The sequence below is a fragment of the Homarus americanus genome, unplaced genomic scaffold (genome assembly GCF_018991925.1).
Source record: "Homarus americanus isolate GMGI-L3 unplaced genomic scaffold, GMGI_Hamer_2.0 scaffold20930, whole genome shotgun sequence".
NCBI classification, from domain to species: domain Eukaryota; kingdom Metazoa; phylum Arthropoda; class Malacostraca; order Decapoda; family Nephropidae; genus Homarus; species Homarus americanus.
In genome coordinates this window covers 1413862-1439552 of record NW_024748502.1, presented here as the reverse complement: position 1 = coordinate 1439552, position 25691 = coordinate 1413862, and the positions used below count along the sequence as shown (strand labels likewise).

Here is a 25691-nt window from a genome sequence, read left to right as displayed (position 1 = left end):
AACACGTACACACACTTACACATTTAGAGAGTAACACGTACACATACCTACACAGTTAGAAAGTAACATGTGCACACATAAACAGTTGGAGAGTAACATGTACACACACTACACAGTTAGAGAGTATCACGTACTACACACGTTAGACGAGTAACACGTACACACACCTACACACGTACACACACACCTACACAGTTAGAGTAATACGTACACACACCTACACAGTGAGAGAGTACGTACACACACTTACTCAGTGAAAGTAACACGTAACACACACCTACACAGTGAGTGTAAAACGTACATACACACCTACACAATGAGTGTAACACGTACACACACCTACACAGTGAGTGTAACACATACACACACCTACAGAGTTAGAGAGTAACACGTACACACACATATACACAGTTAGAGAGTACCACGTACACACACATACACAGTTAGAGAGTATTACGTACACACACCTACACAGTTAGAGAGTAACACGTACACACACTTACACATTTAGAGAGTAACACGTACACATACCTACACAGTTAGAAAGTAACATGTGCACACACCTACACAGTTAGAGAGTAACACGTACACACACCTACACAGTTGGAGAGTAACACGTACACACACCTACACAGTTAGAGAGTATCACGTACACACACCTACACAGTTAGAGAATAACACGTACACACATATGCACAGTTAGAGAGTAACACGTACACACACATATACACAGTTAGAGAGTAACACGAACACACACTTACACAGTTAGAGAGTGCCACGTACACACACATACACAGTTAGAGAGTATTACGTACACACACCTACACAGTTAGAGAGTAACACGTACACACACATACACAGTTAGAGAGTAACACGTACACACACACCACACACAGAGTAACACGTACACACACTTACACAGTTAGAGAGTACACACGTACACACACATTACACAGAGAGTAACACAACACACACTTACACAGTTAGAGAGTACGTACACACACATACACAGTTAGAGAGTATTACGTACACACACCTACACAGTTAGAGAGTAACACGTACACACACATACACAGTTAGAGAGTAACACGTACACACACCTAAACAGTTACAGAGTAACGCGTACACACACTTACACAGTTAGAGAGTAACGCGTACACACTCTTACACAGTTACAGAGTAACACATACACACACCTGCACAGTTAGAGCGTAAAGCGTAGACACACATACACAGTTAGAGAGTATTACGAACACACACCTACACAGTTAGAGAGTAACACGTACACACACATACACAGTTAAAGAGTAACACGTACACACACCTAAACAGTTACAGAGTAACGCGTACACACACTTACACAGTTAGAGGGTAACACATACACACACCTGCACAGTTAGAGCGTAAAACGTACACACACATATACACAGAGAGTAACACGTACACACACCTACACAGTTAGAGAGTAACACGTAAGCACACTTACACAATTAGAGAGTAACACGTACACACACCTACACAGCTAGAGAGTAACACGTACACACACCTACACAGTTGGAGAGTAACACGTACACACACCTACATAGTTGGAGAGTAACATGTACGCACATCTACACAGTTAGAGAGTAACACGTACACACACCTACACAGTTGGAGAGTAACACGTACACACACCTACACAGTTAGAGAGTAACACGTACACACACCTACACAGTTAGAGAGTAACACGTACACACACTACACAGTTAGAGAGTAACACGTACTGCACTTACACAGTTAGAGAGTAACACGTACACACACCTACACAGTTGAGAGTAACACGTACACACACCTACACAGTTAGAGAGTAACACGTACACACACCTACACAGTTAGAGAGTAACACGTACTGCACCAGTTAACACGTACACACACACACAGTTGGAGAGTAACACGTACACACACCTACACAGTTAGAGAGAAACACGTACACACACCTACACTTACACAGTTAGAGAGTAACACGTACACACACCTACACAGTTGGAGAGTAACACGTACACACACCTACACAGTTAGAGAGTAACATGTACACACACCTACACAGTTAGAGAGTAACACGTACACACACCTACACAGCTAGAGAGTAACATGTACGCACACCTACACAGTTAGAGAGTAACACGTACACACACCTACACAGTTAGAGAGTAACACGTACGCACACTTACACAGTTAGAGAGTAATACGTACACACATCTACACAGTTGGAAAGTAACACGTACACACACCTACACAGTGAGTGTAACACGTACACACACCTACAGAGTTAGAGAGTAATACGTACACACACATACACAGTTAGAGAGTAACACGTACACACACATACATAGTTAGAGAGTAACATGTACACACACCTACACAGTTAGAAAGTAACACGTACACATGCCTGTCCTGTGAAGTTGAAAACAGAGGCCGTTCCCAGGGTCTATTAAACAAGCGGAGTCCCTCACATTACGGAGAGGAAGGGACAGAGGGGGGCGTGAGGGGGAGTGGAAGGTGATGAGAGCAGGAAGGAGTGGAAGGAGGGAGGAGGTGTGAAGGGAGGGAGAGGGAAAGAGTGGGAGGGGTGAGAGTGGTGAGAGCGAATGGGAGTGAGTGAGAGAGGAGTGGGAGGGAGGGAGTGCAGTGACAAATGGAGGGAGGAGGGGACAGGAGGATCTTTGCCTATTATAATGTGGGTACGGCACGTGGCGTGGGGAGTCGGTCAGACAGACAGACAAACAGAGGAAAGGAAAAAAAGAGAGAGGAGAAATAATGAGGGAGATAGAGAAGTTATGAAAGAGAGTGGGAGGGGAGAGAAAAGGAGGGAGGAGAAGGACAGAGAGACAAACAGACATACAGAGAGAGAGAGAGAGAGAGAGAGAGAGGTGGGATAGGCAAACCTTCGTCTATTTTAGCGTGGAATTTGTAGGAAGGTCGTGTGTTGGGGAGTGAACTGCGAAAGGAAGTTGAGGAAGAGAAGATGGGGGAAGGAAGGAAGGAAGAGGGGAGGAAATGGGAGGTGATGACGGAAAGAGATGAAGGGAGATGGGAAGAACTATGGGAAGGAGAGATAGTAAGTAAAGAAGTGAAAGAAAGATGGGATGGAGGGAGGGAGAGAAAGGGGGAAGGTGAGGGGGGAAGTTTGGTCAGTTTTCGTCTAATACAGAATAAATTATGTTGTGAGGTCCTAGTTGGTGGTGGGGGAGGTGAAGGAGGGAGGGGGAGGAGGAGGAGGGAAAGGGAGAGGGAGAGAGGATGGAAGTGACAGAGGCAGTGAGGGAGGGTAGTCCTTGGCTATTATAGAGTGAGATATGTGGGTGCGTGTCGTGTGAAGACTGTAGAAAAGGAGAGAGAGAGAGAGAGAGAGAGAGAAACCAGTCTCAGCCTATTAGAGTGAAATATGTAGGCACGACACCTGGCCCAAATATTCGGGTACAGAGGAGCGATAGAGAGAAATAGAGACAAGAAGGAAATAAAGAAAAGAGGAGAGACGACGAAATAAAGAGAGAACGAGAGATAGAGAAAAGGACAGTCTCTAACTATTACACCATTGTATATGTGTGTTGTAGGCCAGGGGGAGGCGATGGTGTTAGAAGAGGAGAGGGGGGAGGAAGGAGGAGGAAACGGTGAGAGAGGAAGAAGAGGAACGGGAACAGGAGGATGAGGAGCGGAAAACGTTCAAAGAGAAAGAAGAGAAGAAGGTGGTGAAAGAGGAGAAACAGGAGGAAGAAGAGGAGGTCGTAGGAGTACACTACAACCTCACACATACACAACTTTAAGTCATCTCACGTTTCCGTCTTTCATCCGGAGTGTTACAGAGGCTCGGCAGGGGAGGGAAGGGAAGGGCATGGGGGAGCGTTAGAGGGCTGGCAGGGGGTGGGGGTATTAAGCCAGCTCTCCCCTCCTTTCACTAACCAATAAAACCTTTTCCCTTACATCCTACACATTATTAAGATACTGCCGCTCCAGTTTCTATGGGGAATATTAACAAACAGGCTTAGTATGGTAAAATTTCCGACGACAATATCTGTGCCTTTCTCTGTTTACTATTCACAAACTAATTTTCTTTTTCTATGTGATAGGTAATTTTGTTGCCTCGTCTCTATTAAAAAATATCATGATTTGTATATATGTTATTTCAAAGCACTGGGGAGAGAATTTATCCTTATGGTTTCAGTTCGTATATTTAAATTTTCAATTCATTAAGTAAGAAACTTTTTTCTTCATATCTAAATAGATATTAAAAGAAACAAACAAATTATTTCCTTACCTTAAGACAGTAAAATTAACTTTTCCTTTCTTGTAAGACATTAAAATATATCATGTCCTTTCTCCTCTATATATAATAGTAATAAATTAATTTTCCTAACCAAATTACCACACAGAGGCCTCCACACTGCCAGAATACATAGTTAATTGCTAAATGGCCAGAGGCTGAGCTAAGCGCCACGTAATCAACAAATAATGTTTTCCTCTGTAATACGGAATATTCTTTTTTTTCCTGTTTCTGTGAAACTAAACTCAAAACGAAATTGTTTTCAGATTTCTAATGCAGTAAAAAGGTCATAGTTTACATAAGGTGGTTAAAAAAAAAAGGCTAATTTTTTCTGAACCTCTGTGTGTGTGTGTGTTATTATTTGCCTCGTAAAGGCGACCTGTGGTGTAATGGACAGCATGCTCTCCTCGTAAGCGAGTGGACCCGTGTTCGATCCCCGGGCAGGGTGAAACAATGGGCAAGTTTCTTTAAGCCATTTGCCTCTCTCTACCCAGCAGGAATTGGAGGCCTGAATGTTAATCGATTTGCGGATCGTGTTCCGGGATAATGGTTAGCCAGTGCAGTTGGCGAGTTGTCCGGTCTTCTCGGACTGTTCCTTGACATTGGGTTATGCAACTCGTTAACTTAGGGTGTGGTTGCTGTGTTGGCGACAGCTTCTACACCTTAAACATATTCGAGCCTAGGTGGTCCGAGGGCCGGCCACCCTCGTTACACTAGGGACAACCATTATTATTATTATTATTATTATTACAATTGTTTACCTCATCTATGAACCACCGCCCCCCTTTGTTCTGTTTACCTAAGCTTGGAGATTTTTATATAACCAGCTAGTTTTTGAGAAACATTTTCTCGACTGGCTTTTGGACAACATTTTTACTAATGTCTATGGAATACGTTTTCACAGCTGGCGTTTAGCAGACGTCCTTTACAGCTGGTCAACGGAATAAATTTTCACGGCTGACTTTTGTGATAATTGTATTTTTACAACAGTCAAAAGAAAATAACACGCTATATATTGTATCCAGATGCTAAGCTGGCGCCTGTGTCCTCACAAACCAATTTTTTTTTCTCGTAGTCAATATGAACAAGCTGGCTGGCCGCAAGATTCCCAAGCCTGTCCTCCATGTGCCATGAGAAACAAACGGGCCCATTATTCCTTAAATTATGGGACCAAGGGGGTCTTTAATCGATTTTATGTGAGAATTGGTTGGGTTATTTCTGGGTATCAAATTTTATTCATTAATATTCATTTGAGTAGTCAAGTACACCAGATACCTGTACAGACAGACATACTGTACAGTGCATAAGCAATTTCTAAATACTCAAGCAAAGGTAATGACGGGATAATTAAAATATATCAATTATGATTTCAAATATGGTAGAATATTATTTCTTTGGACAAAGTTTCACTCCGAAATTAATTTTTGGCAACAGTGGGCCAAGGGGGAGGGGGTGGGGAGGTGGCACGGGGCAGCTCAACCAATAAACAGTATTAACGCCACTACCAACCACGGCATCAATCTACACTACTCCGTCCCCTTTATGACGCCAGTATTGCCAATAACCACCAACACACACACACACGATGCTCAAACTCTCCCACGGTAATTTTTTTCCCTTACTTTAAGATATGATGATTTATGAACATATTTAATTGCCACTTATAACCTAATACACAAAGATCTTGTTCAAAATGGTGTGGAAATTAACCTGAGACTACAGTATATAAGAGGTGTTCACTCAATGTTCACTGTAGATAAAAAAATGGACTACCTGAAGATTGGACACTCAAGCTTATTTCATCCGAAGATTAACCACCTAACCTAACCTAATCTAACGGCCTGAACTAACCCCCAGGCAGTGTAAGGGTGGGGTGTCTAATCTTCAGATGATCCGAAAAGTAAGGTAAGAATCTTTATTGAAATTCACTTCGTAAGTTTAAATAATTAATATATATAAAACATTAAAACAACGAAAATATATCACAACGGTAAGAAGAAACGTCTCAGTTGATATTGATAATAAAAATAATAATAATAATGATAATAATAATGATGATAATAATAATAATTTAATCATTATATCAACAACAACATTTTAATCAAGAGTAAAAACAAACACTCATAAGGACCTACATTACAAGAAATTTAAAATTTCAGTACAAATAATTTTATGAATTCAGCGTCATCTACTGTCAGTAAAATTATTACTTACTTAGTGATATAAAGAAAAATAAACCGTCCTTCAGTTTCAGTTTAAGTTTCAGTCTTTCCTTCAGTTTCAGTTTAAGTGTCTGTCTCTTCTTCAGTTTCAGTTCAAGTTTCAGTCTCTCCTTCAGTTTAAGTTTCAGTTTCTCCTTCAGTTTCAATTCAAGTTTCAGTCATTCCTTCAGTTTCAGTTCAAGTTTCAGTCTTTCCTTCAGTTTCAATTAGTTTCAGTTTCATTTCCAGTTCCAGTTTTTCCTTCAGTTTCACTTCAAATTTTAGTTTCTATTCCTGTTTCAGTTTTTCATTATTTCGTCGATTCTATTAGAAACGTTAAGGACACGGAGTTGAGGTTGGGACAACACGGAGAAAATTTACCGCCCACAGTCGACCCTATTGTGAGCCGGCGCGTGACCACCTCAGGCGTTGTGGGGGACACTAGTTTTATGGGATGGGGAAGAGACAATGGGTGAGGGATGGAATGTGTGATGGGGTGGGAGAGAGGGAGGAAGGACGTACGGTTAGAATGCAGATAAGGCTGGTAAGAGGGTGGGTGGAGAGTAGGGGGATGAAAGGGGATGGTGAAGGGTGGGTGGAGGGTAGTGGAGGGATGAAAGATGATAGTAGAGGGTAGGTGAAGGGTAGGGAAGGCAAGGAAAGGATAGATGGAAGGAGACGGTGGAGGGGATATGTGTGGAAAGGGAAAGAAGGGAAGGACTCCTGTGTAGGGAAGGTAGGGGGAATAGGAGGTACCAAGATGGAGGGAAAGAATGGAAGGAAGGGTAATTAAAATGAAGGGAAGTAGGAAGGAAAAGAGGAAGAGGAAGGTAAGGGAGAGAGGAGAAAGGAGAGAACACTGCTACAGGGTGGGAGGGTGAGACAGAGAAGGAGGGAAGGAGGTGAGTATTAGAATGGAGAACAGTGAGAAATGGAGGGAGGGAGGGAGGGGGGAAAGGAGGAAGAGAGGAACGGAGGGAGGAGTAGAAAGAAAAGTAGAGAAGAAAGGGTATGTCAAGGAACATAGATTAAAAGATTATGGGTGTGTGTGTGTGTGTGTGTGTGTGTGTGTGTGTGTGTGTGTGTGTGTGTGTGTAGTAGTCTCTAGAACTCCCTGAACAATCACCAGAATTGGGCCACCACCAGCCATGTCTTACCAGGACCGTGGTGATGCACAGCACACAAACCTCTTGTGACCGTATTAACATCCTTCCATCACGCTAGATACAAAAGCATCCTATCCTAACCTAACTTAACCGAAATTAACGTAATTTAACCTAAATCAACTAACGTAACCTAACGTTACCTAACCTAACCTAACCTAACAACAGAAGTAGATGTATCACTTTTAGAAGGCGAGGAAAAAAGAAAATCACTTTAGTTCCAGGTGAGGTAATGAATTAGGGGAGTCTTGTAATTGACCTGTAAGGGGTTCATTAAAGTAGGGCAGACTGTTCCTTCACCTGCAGTGATTATAACAACTTAAGAGGAGTTTAGTGGCTTAACTATGATAACTGTAATTGCTTAAAGTAAGGGCAGCCTGCAGGTTCTTTAACAGTACTTACTTTAGTAAATCAAATGTCCTCAGGTATACAATCTCTGGCTAAGGTTGGTCAGGTATTTCTGCTGTAGCGTCTGTAATAACTCAAGAGTCTCATGTACTTCAGTTATATACCTTTAGTAACTCAAGGTTCCTCAGGTAGAGAGAAAGTTCCAATGAGCATACCTGACCATTAGGGACAGTGTGGATACAACACATTGTATATTAAACCTTAAGTACTCAAAGAGGCAGCGTACTGGGCACTGCACTCCACCGATTTTACCTTCTCAACTTGGAGAGTTAGGTACCCATTTACAGCTGGGCTGATTGAAAGTTACCCCAGGACAGGAGGCGTACCACGGGACGCAGAGGCACGGTGACCCAGGAGACCCACAACGTGCAGCAAGTGGTGGAGCCCAGACGATTGAACAACACCCCTCCACCAGCCAATAATAATTAATAAACTCAACTACTTAGATGAGAGAAAGGACAGGTTTAAACATTTTTCCATCAGCTCGAGAAGACGACCCCAGAAGACCCTCGCGGGCGACGGGGCTAACCAACCAAGAGTGCCAGTCCGGAGTTCTCATTAAATCATCTGACCCATAGTGATGACAGGCAGTGTGTGTACAAAGGGCAGAGACGTAAACAACTCAACCCGATGACTTGCACTTACCGGGAATTCCTCGTGCTTGAGAAACAATTGTAAGCTTCAGTCCGTGTGATGAAAGGCTTTGAACTTACTCCTCTATAAGCAAGAAAACTCGTTAATCACTTCAGTGTAGCGCGTGTGTGGCCAGAAGATCTAAGAGCGTCACAGGTACTTCACTCAATAATACCTATAATAACTCAAGCGAGTCGTGTAATGTCCTGTTATGTCAGCTTAATTACACTAATAACCTTCTCAATTATGAGTCTTTATCACTCTGGTAATATTAAGCTCCCGGACAGGATCGGCGATAATTAGTGAAACGAAGATAGTGGTGGGTAAAGAAGGTTGATCGTTATTGTTATATAATATTAGTAAAGGGATAAATAAGAAGGAATAGAGTATAAGATGGTAGAATGGAAAGAGCAGTATATATCTCTCTCTCCTTACCCCACGTCTCGATGGGTAAAAAAAAAAAAAAAAAAAAAAATATATATATATATATATATATATATATATATATATATATATATATATATATATATATATATATATATATATATATATATATATATATATATATATATATATATATATATATATATATATATATATATATGTATAGTTATATTCACATCTTATATATATATATATATATACTGTGATATATATATATATATATATATATATATATATATATATATATATATATATATATATATATATATATATATATATAAGCGCTTTCAGGTTTTTACAATAGTGGCGTAACCCAGCAGGAGCAGCACCCTCCCTCCTCCCCTTATAAAATTAGTCATACCTCTCCTCCTCCTTTTCCTCCTCCTGCGAGTTAAAAAATGGCGTGTGTCCTGGACTGTGCTATAGTCCAATGTAGTACACAATGTAAATACGAAACGTTGCAAAGTCAGCACACACCAAGGTAATACACAGACATACAGCTACACGTCCAACACGACACAGGCATACAGACATACAGCTACACGCTCGACACAGACACACAGACAGACCCCAACGTATCCTGAGTAAATGTTAGTAAGGCCAGCCACGACTTGTAAACAATGACCTTGGTTAACGTGTCTTCCAGGTGAATTACGGTCAAACTGAACTTCAGTGCCGTACCCCTGTTGATCTTTCTAGGACACCTTCCTGGTATAATAATAACAATAATAATTAATAATAATAATAATATTAATAATAATAATAATAATAATAATGATAATAATAATAATAATAATAATAATAATTAACGGTTTATTGTAAAAGTTCAGCAGCCCGAAGGCTGAAAATATACATTGGACATAAATGACTTATTACATACATTGGTGGTTTTACAAAAGCTTTCATTAGAGAAAAGTAAAGGAACATACAGTGAACATACAGATTAATGTAGGTGTTTAACAGCAAACACGTAGTGTGTGTGTGTGTAGGATAATATATGATATACATAGGTAAGATATACAAGATATATAGGGGATTGTATGATATGTGTTAGATTAGGTTTAAGTTATGTTAAGTTGCGTTCAAGCTATTGAAGTTTACATTTGGTTAGATTAAGTCAAATTATGTTACGTTATGTTACATTACGTTACGTTTAGGTTAGGTTACATTAAGTTACGTTTATTATAAGTTACGTTTCAATACGCTTATATCAGATTACGTTACAATACGTTAAGCTTAGATTAAGTTGAGATCAGGTTAGTTTAAATTAGGTTTAAGTTAGGTTAAGCACAGATTACGTTATGTTTCGTTTATATTACTACATTATGTTACGTTAAGTTTAGGTTAGATTAGGTTAGGTTACGTTATATTTAGGTTAGGTTACGTTATAGGAAGACTAGTTTCAAGTTAATCTAATTCACACTACTTTTCCTTTCGCTTGGTCTGGGTTAAGTTACACCTGCTCTAGACGTGTAGGCAAACATCGTCTCACCAGCCATGCAAGTCGACGGTGCGGACAGACTAAAGAAATCAGCTGATCACTCAATTCCCCTGAGTTCCTGTGTCAATTAATCAAGTTTGTTTGGAATGAGAGAGAAGGGGGTAAAAAGGCCAAGGTGGAAGAATGGAATGAGAACACGAGGAGAAGTGGACTAATGACTTTGGTTAATTGGATATCAGAGAAGGAAAGAAGGAAGAGAGGGAGGAAGGCTGATGATTATTAGATAACTAGGGAGGGAGAAAAGGAGATGGGGAGAGGGGAAAGAAGAAGGGAGAGGGGATAAAGATCAAGAGGGGAGGAGAAGAGAGATACAGAGATTAGGAGAAAGAAAGTAATGAGTAGGACAGACAGCCAGACAGACAGACAGACAGACAAAGATTAGGCGAAAGAAAATAGTAAGAGAGAGAGAGAGAGATTAAGGGACAGATAATAAATAGAATGGAGAAGGGAAGAGGGAGGTGGTCATAAAGAGAGGATACGTAGCATAAAGCGAGAGATATATTAGAGAAGTAATGACAGAGAGAGTTACGGATATTAGAGAGAGTATCGGGAAAAAGAGAGAAAAATAACAATATGAGAGAAACAAACTAGGAATGAGAGAAAAGGGAGAAAGGAAAAAAAAGACATACACAAAGGGGAGAGAATAACACAATAAGAGGAAAAGAAGACAGCCTAGGAGAGATATACATAGAGGAGACAGAGCGAAAGAAAGATAGAAATAAGGGGAGGAGAAAAGTGAGAGACAATGACAGACGAAGAGACAGCCAGTGAAAACACGAACCAAAACTTTTGAAGGTTCAAAGTCAACGTTTGAAGTGGATGAGAGAGTCGAGAGAAAGAGGGGAGGGCGGCCACTTTTTCACAGTGTGAGAGCTTTGGGAGGGAAGGGGAGAGAGCCGTAGTACCTTGAGACGAAGCAGGGATTAGGCAGGGAGAGATACGTCTTGAGATAGAGAAGAAGGGTGGATGAAATGGGTGAAAGGTCTTGGTATCGTCTCCGCGGATGTGGGAGAAGACATAAGGGGGTGGGACTGGGACAGACCCTTGTACTCTCTCCTACACTCTGGAAATGTGGAATGGGAGAGACGGAAGATGGACGCACACACACACACACACACACACACACACACACACACACACACACACACACACACACACACACACACACACACACACACACACACACACACACACACACACACACACACACACAAACCCTTTTATCTAAATGACCACAACCGCTACAGGTCCCTTCGCAAACTAGTCATCCGCGAAATACGCACTGCAAAGAAGTCTCACTGCCCAACCAAATTGCAACACCCGAAGCAGACCAGCATCAGTTAGTGGTATGGAAAGCTTAAAGAACTCTTTGGACTAAACAATAAGACACACCCCCTCCCCTTCCTTAGCATCTCACTAATGTTTATGCAGCTGAGCAATAAAATAACCATTTCGCTACTATATGCCAGACGCTCCCCCGGCTTGACACAACCAATCTCCCTGCTTACCTACCAGTCCCCTTTCCCACTGACTTAGTAGAAGAATTTGAAGTAGCAAAACGTCTTGACAAGCTGAAGTTAAAACGCTCCACCGCCCCCATTGACTTACCAATGAATATTTTCAAGGAGTTCTCCCTGGAGCTAGCTAAAACCATCTGCTTGATCATCAATGCCTCCCTTAGTCAAGCCAGATAACCAGTTGACTGGAAGACTTCATATGTGTCACCAGTGCTCAAGTTAACTAGCCCACAATCCTGAAATCAGCTACGACCCATTGCAATCACCGTAATACCCAGCTTAATCTGTGAAAGTTTGTGTTTGAGTGGGCTTATGCTGAGATTGCAGGCGCCATAGATCCTCAGCAATTTGGTAATATGAAAACTTCCTCCACCACTCACTGTCTTGTCAGCTTTCTCGACTACATATACCGTCATCTGGAAAAACGAAAAACGTCAGCAGCTGTCGCCTTCATTGACTTTACCAAGGCATTTGACCTAGTCGACCACAATTTAATCATCAACAAAGCTGTTGACCTCGGGTTTCGAAGAAGTCTTTTACCATGGCTTACATACTTCCTCAGTAACCGACGCCAAGCTGTACGCTTCCGAGGGGCTGTCTCCACCTTTCAGTCACTCACCTGTGGCGTCTCCCAAGGCACGAAGATGGGATCACTATGCTTCCTTATGCTTATCAATGATGCCCTAAAAGAAACCCCTACTCGCTGGAAATATGTCGACTACGCCATCATTGGGATCAGTGTCAACAATTCTGCTCCCGACTATACCGCCCTTCAGGATTTATTGAACAGTCTCCAAAACTGGGCCACCAACAACCACGTCACCATCAATCATACCAAGACTATGGTTATGCACATCAACCTCTCCTCCGACGTTGTCCCACCCCCTTCCATTACTTTAGGTCCCAACACACTCCAGGTTGTAGACTCCACTAAGCTCCTCGGTGTCACCATAGACAACAAACTAAATTGGAAACCACACGTCAGTGAAGTTGTCAAATCCTCCAGTTTCTGTCTCCACCTCCTCCGCCGACTCAAGTCCCTCGGAGTTCCTGCGCCCGAGCTCCTCAGTGTTTACTCAACATTCATACTTCCCAAGCTCACCTATGCTTCCCCTACCTGGTCTTCCCCCCTAAACGCCATACAACGAAACACCTAAAAAAAGTGCAAAAGAGGGCATGCAAGATTATTCTCCCCCCTTCCTACTCCACATATCAATAAGCGCTCAACACACTGACCCTCTCGGCTCTTTCTGACCATCACCATGACCTCATCTGCAAATTTGGTGAGAAGCTTCTGCACCATCCTCGACACCGGCTCCTACTACCACCTGAGATCCCTCGTCCGAGAATTGCTGTTCGACACCACAACCGCATCCAGCCCACACGAGCACGAACTGATCGCTATAAGAACAGCCAAGTCCCAACCATTGTAAACATTATCAATAACTTGAAATCAACCAGTGTATTCACTCCCAGTCACTCTTACTTATTGTACTACTGTCACTATGTTGAAATGCCCTGTGGTTTGAGCTTCTTCCCATTATTTATTATATACCATATTTGTATCACTTGTGTTAGTTGTATATTATTTGTAAATCAAGAGGCCCATTCCCCAATTTTGTAACTGCATATTTTTAGCCTTCCGGCTGCCATGCTCTTTCAATAAACCGTTAATTATTATTATTAATATTACAATTCTCTCTCTCTCTTACTATCTATCCATGTATCGTTCGCCTGGCTTAGCTCTCATAGACGTCTCTGCTGGCTGGAGGAGGCCGCCAGACCTAAACCCCACTATTCTTATCAGTAGGTACACAAAAGGAGAGAGAGAGAGAGAGAGAGAGAGAGAGAGAGAGAGAGAGAGAGAGAGAGAAAATAGAAAAGATTAAAGGAGTGACAGAGAGGGAGGGAATAATGGAAGAAAGGAAGGAAGGAAGATGTATTAAGGTGGTAAACGGAGAGAAGGAAGAAGTGAAGGAAGGGAATGAGAAGGAGATGAAAAACAGGGAGGAAAAATATGAAACAAGGATATGAAATGAGAGAGAGAGAGAGACAGAGAGAGAAATGGATGGGACATTAAACACAGGGAGGAACAGATGAGGGTAGAAGGGTGGTGGGAGGGAGATAAAAGCAGGGAAGAAGAATAGATCTCTCACTCCTCTCTCAAACATCAAGACGGAGGGAAGGAGGGAGGGAGGGATGGAAGGAGGGGGGAGGAGGAAAGATGAAAAATGGAAAGATAAAGATTATCTCCTACCCACTGTTTGTTACGCACGCATACATACATACATACATACATGCATACATACATACTTACATATATACATACATACATACATACATACATACATACATACATACATACATACATACATACATATATTGTACACACACGCACTGACACACACACACATATATATATATATATATATATATATATATATATATATATATATATATATATATATATATATATATATATATATATATATGCTGATAACCACAAGGAAAAAGAAAACACGTTCCCAAGCACTTTCGTGTAATTCACATCTTCAGGGGTGAGTACGTGAATTGCACGAGGCGCTTTGGGAACTTAGTGCTTTTTTCTTGTGGTTATCTATACCTGGATTGTACTATATATATATATATATATATATATATATATATATATATATATATATATATATATATATATATATATATATATATATATATATATATATATATATGCAAGTAAATCACTGTAGGTGCGTGATCTAGGTATATGTTCCTTTACCTTTCTCTAATGAAGGCTTTGTTACACAACCAATATATGTAATAAGTCATTTAAGTCCAATGTATATTTTTAGCCTTCGGGCTGCAGAACTTTTTCAACAAACCGTTAATTATTATTATTATTATTATTATTATTATTGCACAAGTTCGTTGATATTGACAGAAATGATGCAAACACACAGACACAAAAACAGGCAAACATAAAAACAAACACACACACACACACATACACACACACAGACATACTCTTTAATGGTTACACACATGAATGTATATACATACACATCTTAAAACACATAGAAAAACAAACACTTAAATACCTCCACAGACACAAATAATTTCACGCAAACACAAATACACACACACGAATACACGTATGCATATGCTTGAATACTCACACATATATACAGTCACACCAACACACCACACAAAATGACCAACAAACCAACATTAACAACATACAGTCGATTCTAAATGCAGTGGGTAATACACGAGTCTGCCACACAAACCATTAGAGAAAACGGCAAAGAAGGAAAATCTGCACTCGTCAGCAACAAGGGTGAGAGTAAAGCGCTTAAACCTGACTCCATCGACCTTACGCAGTCACAGACTCACTCCTATATGATCCCAAACTGTTCCCAGTAGCCATATGTGACCCCAGACTGCTTTTAATAACATTTATAAAACACCGATTGTCTCTATTCAAGCAATTTATAACTCCAAACTGTGCCTAGCAGCAGTACGTATCCCCACATTTGCTTTAATCACTTCTAATGTCCCTTTAGTGACTCCCTAGTCTGATGTAACTCCCTGACTTTCTTCAGTGATCTTATATCACCTATAGAGCGCAGTGCCATAGTGCCTTTCTGTGTACCGAAGACTTATTCTTCAGTTTGCTATATCAACAGTGTCTCTAGTAGGTCGATAGGCACATGTGACCCACTTCTGTTAAGTCATAGTGTAAGACTCTATGTAAGTGATGTATAGTCTAACTCCATTTAGCTGGTGTTCAATGTACAGTAAATGGAATCTATGATCCTCTCTACCGAGCCTCCTATAGCTTCACACACACTGTACTGTAGAGAGAAGGATGTGTGTTGACAGACTGTGTGTGAGGGTGAGGCACAGTGGGTAAAGTCAAGCCTTGAACTTTGTTGCAGAAGATAATGTTTCTCTCCCAACGCTTCAGAAATAATGACATCCCAACCAAAACACCGAAGTCTCAAACGTTTGTATGTAAAGTATTCCCCGTTACTGAAAACAAGAACGCATCGATTTACGGTCAAATCTCAACACCGTCCAGATTAGATACGTCCTCACATTTTCAATTAAGGAATATAACTAAAATTTACGGGTTTCTGGGAATCAATCTTTGTATCATAGTTATAGAAAGTCAGTTAGATACGTTCTCACATCTCCAATCAGGGATAAGACTTAGACTCACGAACTTCTGGGAATCAATCTAATCAAACACGATAATAACAACAATGACTCAAAAATACTCACCCCACCACCATTGCTGTGAGTATCTTGTGAGATGTAAATAATAATAATAATAATAATAATAATAATAATAATAATAATAATAATAATAATAATAATAATAATAATAATAATAATAACAATAATAATATTAATAATAATAATAATAACAATAATAATAATAATAATAATAATAATAATAATAATAATAATAATAATAATAATAATAATAATAATAATAATAATAATAATAATAAAAATAATAATAATAATAATAATAATAATAATAATAATAATTAAGGTTTATTGAAAAAGTTCTGCAGCCCGAAGGCTGAAAATATACATTGGCCATAAATGACTTATTACATACATTGGTGGTTTAACAAAAGCCTTCATTAGAGAAAGGTAAAGGAACACACAGTTTGGTGTTGAACAGCAGACACGTAGTGTAGTAATTCCCTCGCAGATGGTGTTATGAGGGGCATCTCGTGGTGTAGTAATTCCCTCGCAGATGGTGTTAAGAGTGGTTTGATGTGGTGTAGTAATTCCCTCGCAGATGGTGTTATGAGGGGCATCACGTGGTGTAGTAATTCCATCACAGACGGTGTTATGTGGGGCCTGGAGTGGTGTAGTAATTCCCTCACATATGGTGTTATGAGGGGCATCATGTGATGTAGTAATTCCCTCACAGATGATGTTATGAGGGACATCACGTGGTGTAGTAATTCCCCCATAGATGGTGTTATGAGGGGCATCACGTGGTGTTGAAATTCCCTCACAGATGGTGTTATGAGGGGCCTGGAGTTGTGTAGTATTTCCCTCACAGATGGTGTTATGAGGGGCATCACGTGATGTAGTAATTCCCCCATAGATGGTTTTATGAGGGGTATCACGTGGTGTTGTAATTCCCTCACAGATGGTGTTATGAGGGGCATATCGTGGTGTAGTAATTCCCTCGCAGATGGTGTTAAGAGTGGTTTGATGTGGTGTAGTAATTCCCTCGCAGATGGTGTTATGAGGGGCATCACGTGGTGTAGTAATTCCATCACAGATGGTGTTATGAGGGGCCTGGAGTTGTGTAGTAATTCCCTCACAGATGGTGTTATGAGGGCATCACGTGGTGTAATAATTCCCTCACAGATGGTGTTATGAGGAGCATCACGTGGTGTTGTAATTCCCTCACAGATGGTGTTATGAGGGGCCTGGAGTGGTGTAGTAATTCCCTCACAGATGGTGTTATGAGGGGCATCACGTGATGTTGTAATTCCCCCATAGATGGTGTTATGAGGGGCATCACGTGGTGTTGTAATTCCCTCACAGATGGTGTTATGAGGGGCCTGGAGTTGTGTAGTAATTCCCTCACAGATGGTGTTATGAGTGGCCTGACGTGGTGTAGTAATTCCCTCACAGATGGTGTGTGTGTGTGTGTTTGTGTGTGCGTATTAATAATAATAATAATAATAATAATAATAAACGGTTTATTGAAAAAGATGCAGCCCGAAGGCTGAAAATATTCATTGGACATAAATGACTGATTACATGCATTGGTGGCTTAACAAAAGCTTTCATTAGAGGAAGGTGAAGGGCATTACAGTGAACATACAGATTAATGTTTACACACGTAGATCATGTGAGCTGTGGTGTTGAACAGCAGACACGTAGTGTAGTAACTCCCTCACAGATGGCGTTATGAGGGGCATCACGTGGAGTACTAGTTCCCTCAGAGGTGGTGTTGTGAGGGGATTGACGTGGTGTAGTAATTCCCTCACAGATGGTGTTACGAGGGGCCTGATGATTTAGTAGTTACCTAACAGATGGTGTATGAGGGGCCTGATGATGTAGTTATTCCCTCACAGATGGTGCTATGAGGGGCCTGATGTGGTGTAGTAATTCCCTCACAGATGGTGTATGAGGGGCCTGATGTGGTGTAGTAATTCCCTCACAGATGGTGTTATGAGGGGCATCACATGGCGTAGTAATTCCCCCACAGATGGTGTTATGAGAGGCATCACGTGGTGTAGTAATTCCCTCACAGATGGTGTTATGAGGAACTTCACATGATGCTGTAGCAACTCATTCACTACGGGGTGTCCTAGCATCATGGGGACACTGCGAGGTCTGTTGTCACAGGACTTCACTCACTCAAGTGGGTGAGGTGTGGTCCCAGGCCTCTCTATAGTGGAGTCTCAGGGGAATTATCACTGGGTACCTGGGACCTCACTGTGTGAAGGTTAGCTTGGGTAAGACTCAACTGCCGAGTTGTTTTTCAATGAGCATAAGAAGAACATAAGAAAATAAGGAGTCTGCAATAGGCCGGTTGGCCTGTGCCTGGCAGCTCCTGTCGAGAGTTACTACCACTCTCTATCATCCATGAATCTATCTAGCCTCCTTTTGAAACTTTCCAGAGTTCCCGCACTAACTACAAAGTTGCTAAGCTTGTTCCACTCGTCCACCACCCTATTTGTGAACCAGTTTCTTCCTATCTCCCTCCTAAACCTAAACTTATCCAACTTGAATCCGTTGCTCCGAGTCCTATCCTGCTCGGATATTATAAGAACTTTATCTATATCCCCTTTATTGATTCCTTTCACCCACTTAAATACTTCTATCATATCTCCCCACACTCTTCGTCTTTCTAGGGAATGCAAGTAAATTTTCTTTAACCTATCCTGATATGGAAGGTTTCTTAGTCCCTGAATCATTTTTGTCATTCTTCGCTGCACCGACTCTAGTGAATTTATATCCATTCTATAATAGGGGCACCAGAACTGAACCGCATAATCGAGGTGTGGCCTAACTAGCGCAAGATATAGTTGCAATAAGACCTCTGCACTCTTGTTACTTACACTTCTAGATATAAAACCCAATACTCTGTTTGATTTATTTCGAACATTAACGCACTGTTTTCTAGGCCGTAGGTCCGGGCTTACAAGTACCCCTAGGTCTCTTTCACAAGTCGACTTCTCTAGGTTGATGTTGTTCAGGCTGTATACATTATAAGTATTTGTTCTTCCAATATTAAGTACGCTGCACTTGCTGGTGTTGAATTTCATTTGCCATTTTTCAGACCACCCTTGCAGTTTATTTAGATCCTCCTGTAATGCATTTGCATCCTGCCCTGAATTAATTTGCCGCCCTATTTTGGTGTCATCCGCAAACTTGCTTATGTCACTGCTGATCCCAGTATCTAAATCGTTTATGTAGATTATGAACAAGAGTGGGCCTAGTACTGACCCCTGGGGAACCCCACTGGTTACACGGCCCCACTCAGATTTAACACCATCTACGCTGACCCTCTGCGTTCTATCGGTGAGCCATGATTTTATCCAATTTAAAACGTTCCCCTCGATACCATGAGCCTTAATTTTTCTCAGAAGCCTCTGATGCGGTACTCTGTCAAATGCTTTGCTAAAGTCTAAGTAAATTACATCGTAATTTTCGTCATTATCTACTACCTCGAAGACTTTCCTAAAAAACGTTAGCAGATTTATTAGACAAGATTTTCCCTTTGTAAACCCATGTTGAGAGTCGTAGATTAATTTGCTTTTCTCTAGATGCGATCGGATGCTATCTGCTATAATTGATTCAAGAAATTTCCCCACTACTGACGTCAAACTGATCGGCCGGTAATTTGACGCTGATGCTCTGTCTCCCTTTTTAAATATGGGTACTACATTCGCCTGTTTCCACAACTCTGGCACAACTCCAGTGTCTAATGATTTTGTAAATAAGTTTACGAGGGGTCCGCTAATCTGTTCCCTACACCTTAAGCACTGTTCACCACTATTCAACACTGGTTCCATTCCTTTCCCAAATGAAATAGTAACTTCTGGCGAGAACATGTTGATATTCCGGTGGGGAGGAGGGTTCTGGGGAGGGAGTTGGTATGGGCCAACATAACAGTTGACTGGCTGCTACTGAGTAGCGACAGGTGCGTCTGACGCGTCTGACCCGTCTTGACCCGTCGGTGGTCAAGGATGAAGTGTGTGTGTGTGTGTGTGTGTGTGTGTGTGTGTGTGTGTATGTTTGTGACCATAATAAGGGATTGCGGCAATGGGCCCTAAACTAATCCACCCATTATGATCAGGTTCTATTCCTAACAGATCTATCTATCCGAACCATATGATAAGGATTTCGACTCATTAGGACTAGATCCCATTAGGACTGGGGCCTACTGAGAAGGGGCCCCATTAGGATTGTTTTAACCGCGTGCTAATGATGAGCACTGCTAGAGATGTGTGATATCGACTGTGAGGGAGATAATCCCCACTATAGATGGCACCACATCTGTACCTGTTAGTAATATGATACCCACCTGTGTACTGGGGGCGTGTGTCTTCCAGCTGGCATCATTGATGTAAATGCTATAGGGGCGCTCTGCACAAGATGGACGTCACCACAACTATTCTCAATTGTTTTCAACTACCAACTGAGTGAGGTAGCCTCTGATTGGCTCTGAAATACAAATAACCCCGACGAAGCATAGTGATGTCGTGGGGTGTGGCTGGATTCTTCTAGAAGTAATATTACAGGAAGGGATAGTACAATCAATACTGTACTATAATTACATGAATTTAAATACATAAACATAAGTACTGTTACACTGCGACCTATTAGAATAGGGCCCCATTAGGACAGAGGCCCATTTGTCTAGACACGGCTGAGATGCTGGATGGAATAATATACCATTTTCCACCGTGTTAAGTTCTCGCCTGAAGTCTTCGACGACGTTCTTGATGAAGGACGGGGAGGAGAGAAGGAGTGATGTGAGGGGAGGTAGGGGGAGAGTGAGAGAAGGTGAGGGGAGGGAGGGGGATGTAAGGGGAGAAGAGAGAGGATGTAAGCGAGTGTGAGGAATGGTAGGGGGGGGGCGTAAGAGAGCGTGTCGGATTGTGAGAGGAGGTAGGGGAAAAAATGGGGGGATGTGAGGGGGAGGAAGGAGAGAAGTGAGGGGTGATTAGGGACGTGAGAAGCTGAGAAATGGTGAGGGGAGGAGAGTGAGGTGTGCTTATGGTGGTAGCAGTGAGGGAAAGGATAAATTTGCGGGTATTATTCATTGATTCACTGACACCACTTACAGTGCTTAATTACTTACTCATTCACCCACAAATTCACTTACTCATTCACCCATTAATGCACTTACTCATTCACCCACTAATTCACTTACTAATTCATCCACTAATTCACTTACTCACTTTCACTCACTCATGCATTAACTCATTCGCTCGTCCACTTCGGGAGGTCACGTCCGAGTTTCTCAGACAAAAGATTGTCTTGTTTTTTTCAATTTTCCCTCACTTCGAGACTTTAAGAGCAGGCCAGCTCCCCAGAGCGGGCCAGCTCCTCAGAGCGGTCCAGCTCCCCAGAGCGGGTTAGCTCTCCAGAATAACTCAGCTCTCCAGGGTGGGTCAGCTCCCCTGGGTGGGTCAGCTCTCCAGGATGGGTCAGCTCTCTAGGGTGGGTCAGCTCCCCAAAACGATTCAGCTCTCCAGGGTGGGTCAGCTCCCCAGAACGATTCAGCTCTTCAGGGTGGTCACCTCTCCAGAATGGTTCAGCTCCCCAAGGTGTGTCAGCTCCTCAGGGTGGGTCAGCTCCCCAGGGTGGATCAGCTCCCCAGGACGGGTCATCTCCCCAAGGCGGATCAGCTCCCCAGGGCGGATCAGCTCCCCAGGGCGGGTCAGTTCCCCATGGTGGGATATCTGCCCAGGGTGGGTTAGCTCCCCAGGTCGGGTCAGCTTCCCAGGGTGGGTCCGCTCCCCAGGGTGGGTCAATTCTTCAGGGCGAGAAGTGAGGGAGTGTAGAGATTCACTTTCTATAGAGTCTCTCTCTCTCTCTCTCTCTCTCTCTCTCTCTCTCTCTCTCTCTCTCTCTCTCTCTCTCTTTTCCACTTCACGTGCATCACGAACCATTTTGTCAATAAACCAGTAAACAGTTAATGGGGTGATCTCACCTCCTCCTTCCCAATCACCGTGCAACTGAATGAACCGCCGAGGACAGTTAACAGTCAGTGGATTATATAGCAGTTAAGATAACAGTTTAGAAGAACCTTAATTAAGGAATTTGGAAAACGTTTAAGTATGTTAGATTAGGTTAGGTTAGGTTAGGTTAGGTTAGGTTATGTTATTAGGTTCGGTTAGTGTTGATGCTATGCTTATTTAGTGTATTATAAAAAGTATGCATAAATTATCGCTATTTGTTATTTATCTCTTCATTTTCCTCTTCCTCTTCCTCACTTTGTATCACATTCACTAAACATATTCTTCACTATGTGTCACCATTAATTAACCTGTGTCGTGGTGTTCCTCAGGTGCGGTGGTCGTGGCGCCGTCGTCACTACAGTCGCCGCACTCCTCGCTGCACCCGCCGCGACAACAGCAGCATCAGTCAGGTCGGCGAGAGGGAAGGAACAGTGGCAGCAACAATGAGGACGACGGAGGCGGTTCAGACAGCAGCGGCGGCCACCACACCCACAGCGGTAGCAGCACTATGAAGGGCGCCAGCACACAGCTAGGGATGACCCTGAGTGGCAGCAGCAGCAGCCCTGTAGAACCCATCAAGCCCCTGATGGATCTAACCTCTGGGTCGGCCGGAGGGTCGCTCCTTACCATGCCTCTACACCCGGTGTTTGATGAGGCGGCCCCACGTAACGTGTCCAGCCTTACCAGTAATGCTGCCTACCTGCACTGTCTGGTGCACAACTTGGGCAACAAGAGTGTGAGTATGGTGCTGTTGTTGGCTGTTAATGGTGCTGTACCTGCACTGTCTGGTTCACAACTTCGGCAAAAAGGGTGTGAGTATGGTGCTGTTATTGGCTGTTAACGGTGCTGTTGTTGCTGTAATGCCATAACACAGGCCTAAATCGGTACATATAACTAACGGTACATCAATAGAGACAAGTTCACATATGTTGTCACACTTCTCGGTGTTGCTGGGGTTCAATTTCCAGATATTTGACAGTAATAATTTTACCCCTCGTAACTCTATGTATTCTGTGTGTCGGTCTGTCAGCTAAATTGCCATAGGGCCGCCCGCTGACAACTGACCCGTGCCCGCTTAATTGATGGAGATTGTCCGGCCGCGGCGTGTCATTGCCAATTATATAAACCCTAAATTAACGCGATATTTGGCCGTGTACAGTTACGTGTAATTATCTCTCCGATAGATATGCAAAATCCTCGTATTAAAGCTGGTGTATATATTTATGTATCGAGTTTAGGGGTTTATATTCCCATCAGGTTATAGAGTGGGAGTTGTTTTATGTTGTTAAGGGTTAGGTTAGGTTAGGTTAGGTTAGGTTAGGTTAGGCTAGGCTAGGTTAGGTTAGGTAAACGAAAGGAATCATGGCTTTCATCGAGGGACTTGACCTGGTGATCGTCAACACCCGGAGGTCGATTCCCGATTTCAGCCTCAAAGATTCCTGTTGACTGATGTCGTCAAACACAGTTATCCTCCTCCGTCTTGTCACACACCTGGTAACGCTCGCTTATTTTCTTATCACTTGCCTTCGTCATTTTTCACAGGTAAGCATGTCTCTCTGTAACAGTTCTCTGGTCCATTGAAGACGATGGTTTAAGGTTTTGAAGACGAGAGTTTAAAGCTCTGAAGTCGATGGTTTAAAGCTCTGAAGACGATGGCTTAAAGCTTTGAGGACGATGGCTTAAAACATTGAAGAGGATGGTTTAAGGCTTTGAAGATGATGTTTTAAAGTTTTGAAAGTGATAGTTTAAACTTTGAAGACGATGGTTTAAAGCCTTGATGACGATGGCTGAAAACTTTGAAGACGATGGCTTAAAGCTTTGATGACGATAGCTTAAAAATTTGAAGATGATGGCTTAAAGCTTTGAAGACGATGGTTTAAAGTTTTGAAAGTAATGATTTTAACTTTGAAGACGATGGTTTAAAATTTTGAAGACGATGGTTTACAACTTCGAAAACGATGAGAAATTATAATGACACCTCACTATAGATTGACACAATTAGGGTGTGTCATAGGAGGGAAGATCAGCTAAAACTAATGGCCCATCACTTTTTTGGTAGATTTTAGTGTATATAAACAGAAAATAATTTCAGTTTCAATATTTTGCAACCTTTTGCTAGGTAAATTTTAGCGTGAAATTTATCGAAAATCTAACGTACAGCTGCATTAGTGCATTACAATTAAATAGTGAACATTGCTTTCTGACTTCATTCTTTAACAACCCAACTAACAATATTTTTTTCTGTTTCAGATTCTGATGCATTTATAAGTTGATAATATTTGCGATGGCTGCTTGTGTCAGGACGAGGAACCAAAAATCCAGCCATCTCAGTCACTATCTTGGGTCTGGGAGAGAGCTCCTGAAGTCGGAGTTGCCTACATTGAGAGATGCTTTGAGATACGGTGTTTTAATCAGGCAAATCAGTGAAAAGAACCAAAGAACTTACACAAACAAAGACATTGCCAGTGATATGACCAAAGCTGTCTTGGCACAGTACACTCTGGCTAACGCTCAGTTCAAGCCTTCAGTCATAACAAGTCAGAAGAAGATTAGTGAGAGACTGCTAGCCAGTTGGTAAAAGGCAAGAGATATCTCTCTTGGGAGAGGAAAACTTGCAGTTAAGGACAGCTTTGCCAAGCAACTGGACCAGTTATTTGACATAATTACTTGCAAGTGCCCAATTGTTCTCTGTCCTGAGTTTGGATGCGATCGTGACTGTAAATCCGAGGCCCACATCTCCTGTATCTGCAAGCGTGAACTGAAGATTCCTGTGATCGAACTGGCATTTGTCAAAGCACAGAGAGAGAAGACTGGCAGTATAGGGGATCTCATGATTTCTAGCCAAGATATTCCGGAGTCCAAGAGACAGGAGGCTGCCACAGAGAGACAGAAGAGGAGAAGAGTTGCCGAGGAAAAGAGACTTGAGAAGGCCCAGGGTGAGGTAAAAAAGGCCGATGATTGGAGTCAAGCTGATTCAGAGTTTAATGACTTCCCCATGGCTGATCCGAGTGCTGACCAGGAGAATGGTGACTTTGTCCCTAACGAAAATAATGATCCCAAACCTTCCAGGCATAAGATTCGAAATGGAAAGATATCCCGAGCATAGCTCTGGCCAGCATGCGACACCACACTGGTCTCAGAGAAACTGCAGAGATAGCAACAGCTGCCTGGATTGACGGTGGTTTGATAACACCTGATGATGTTCACCTGGTGATAGATCATAACAAAGTAAGGAGAGCTCAGGAGAAACTTGTCAGTAACCTAGAAGAGGAGTTTGATAAGGGGATAA

The 25691-nt window shown here is 42.1% G+C and overlaps 1 protein-coding gene across 1 annotated transcript in view; it reads left to right on the top strand.

Annotated features, from left to right (window-relative positions):
• The first annotated feature begins 22729 nt into the window (after positions 1 to 22729).
• Positions 22730 to 25691, top strand: part of LOC121880328 (hemicentin-2-like) — a 115652-nt gene continuing 112690 nt past the window's right edge. The window contains exon 1 of the mRNA XM_042387484.1: positions 22730 to 23138. Within this exon, the coding sequence (XP_042243418.1) occupies positions 22911 to 23138 (228 nt within the window). The 5' untranslated portion in view covers positions 22730 to 22910. The remainder of the gene's footprint in view (positions 23139 to 25691) is intronic.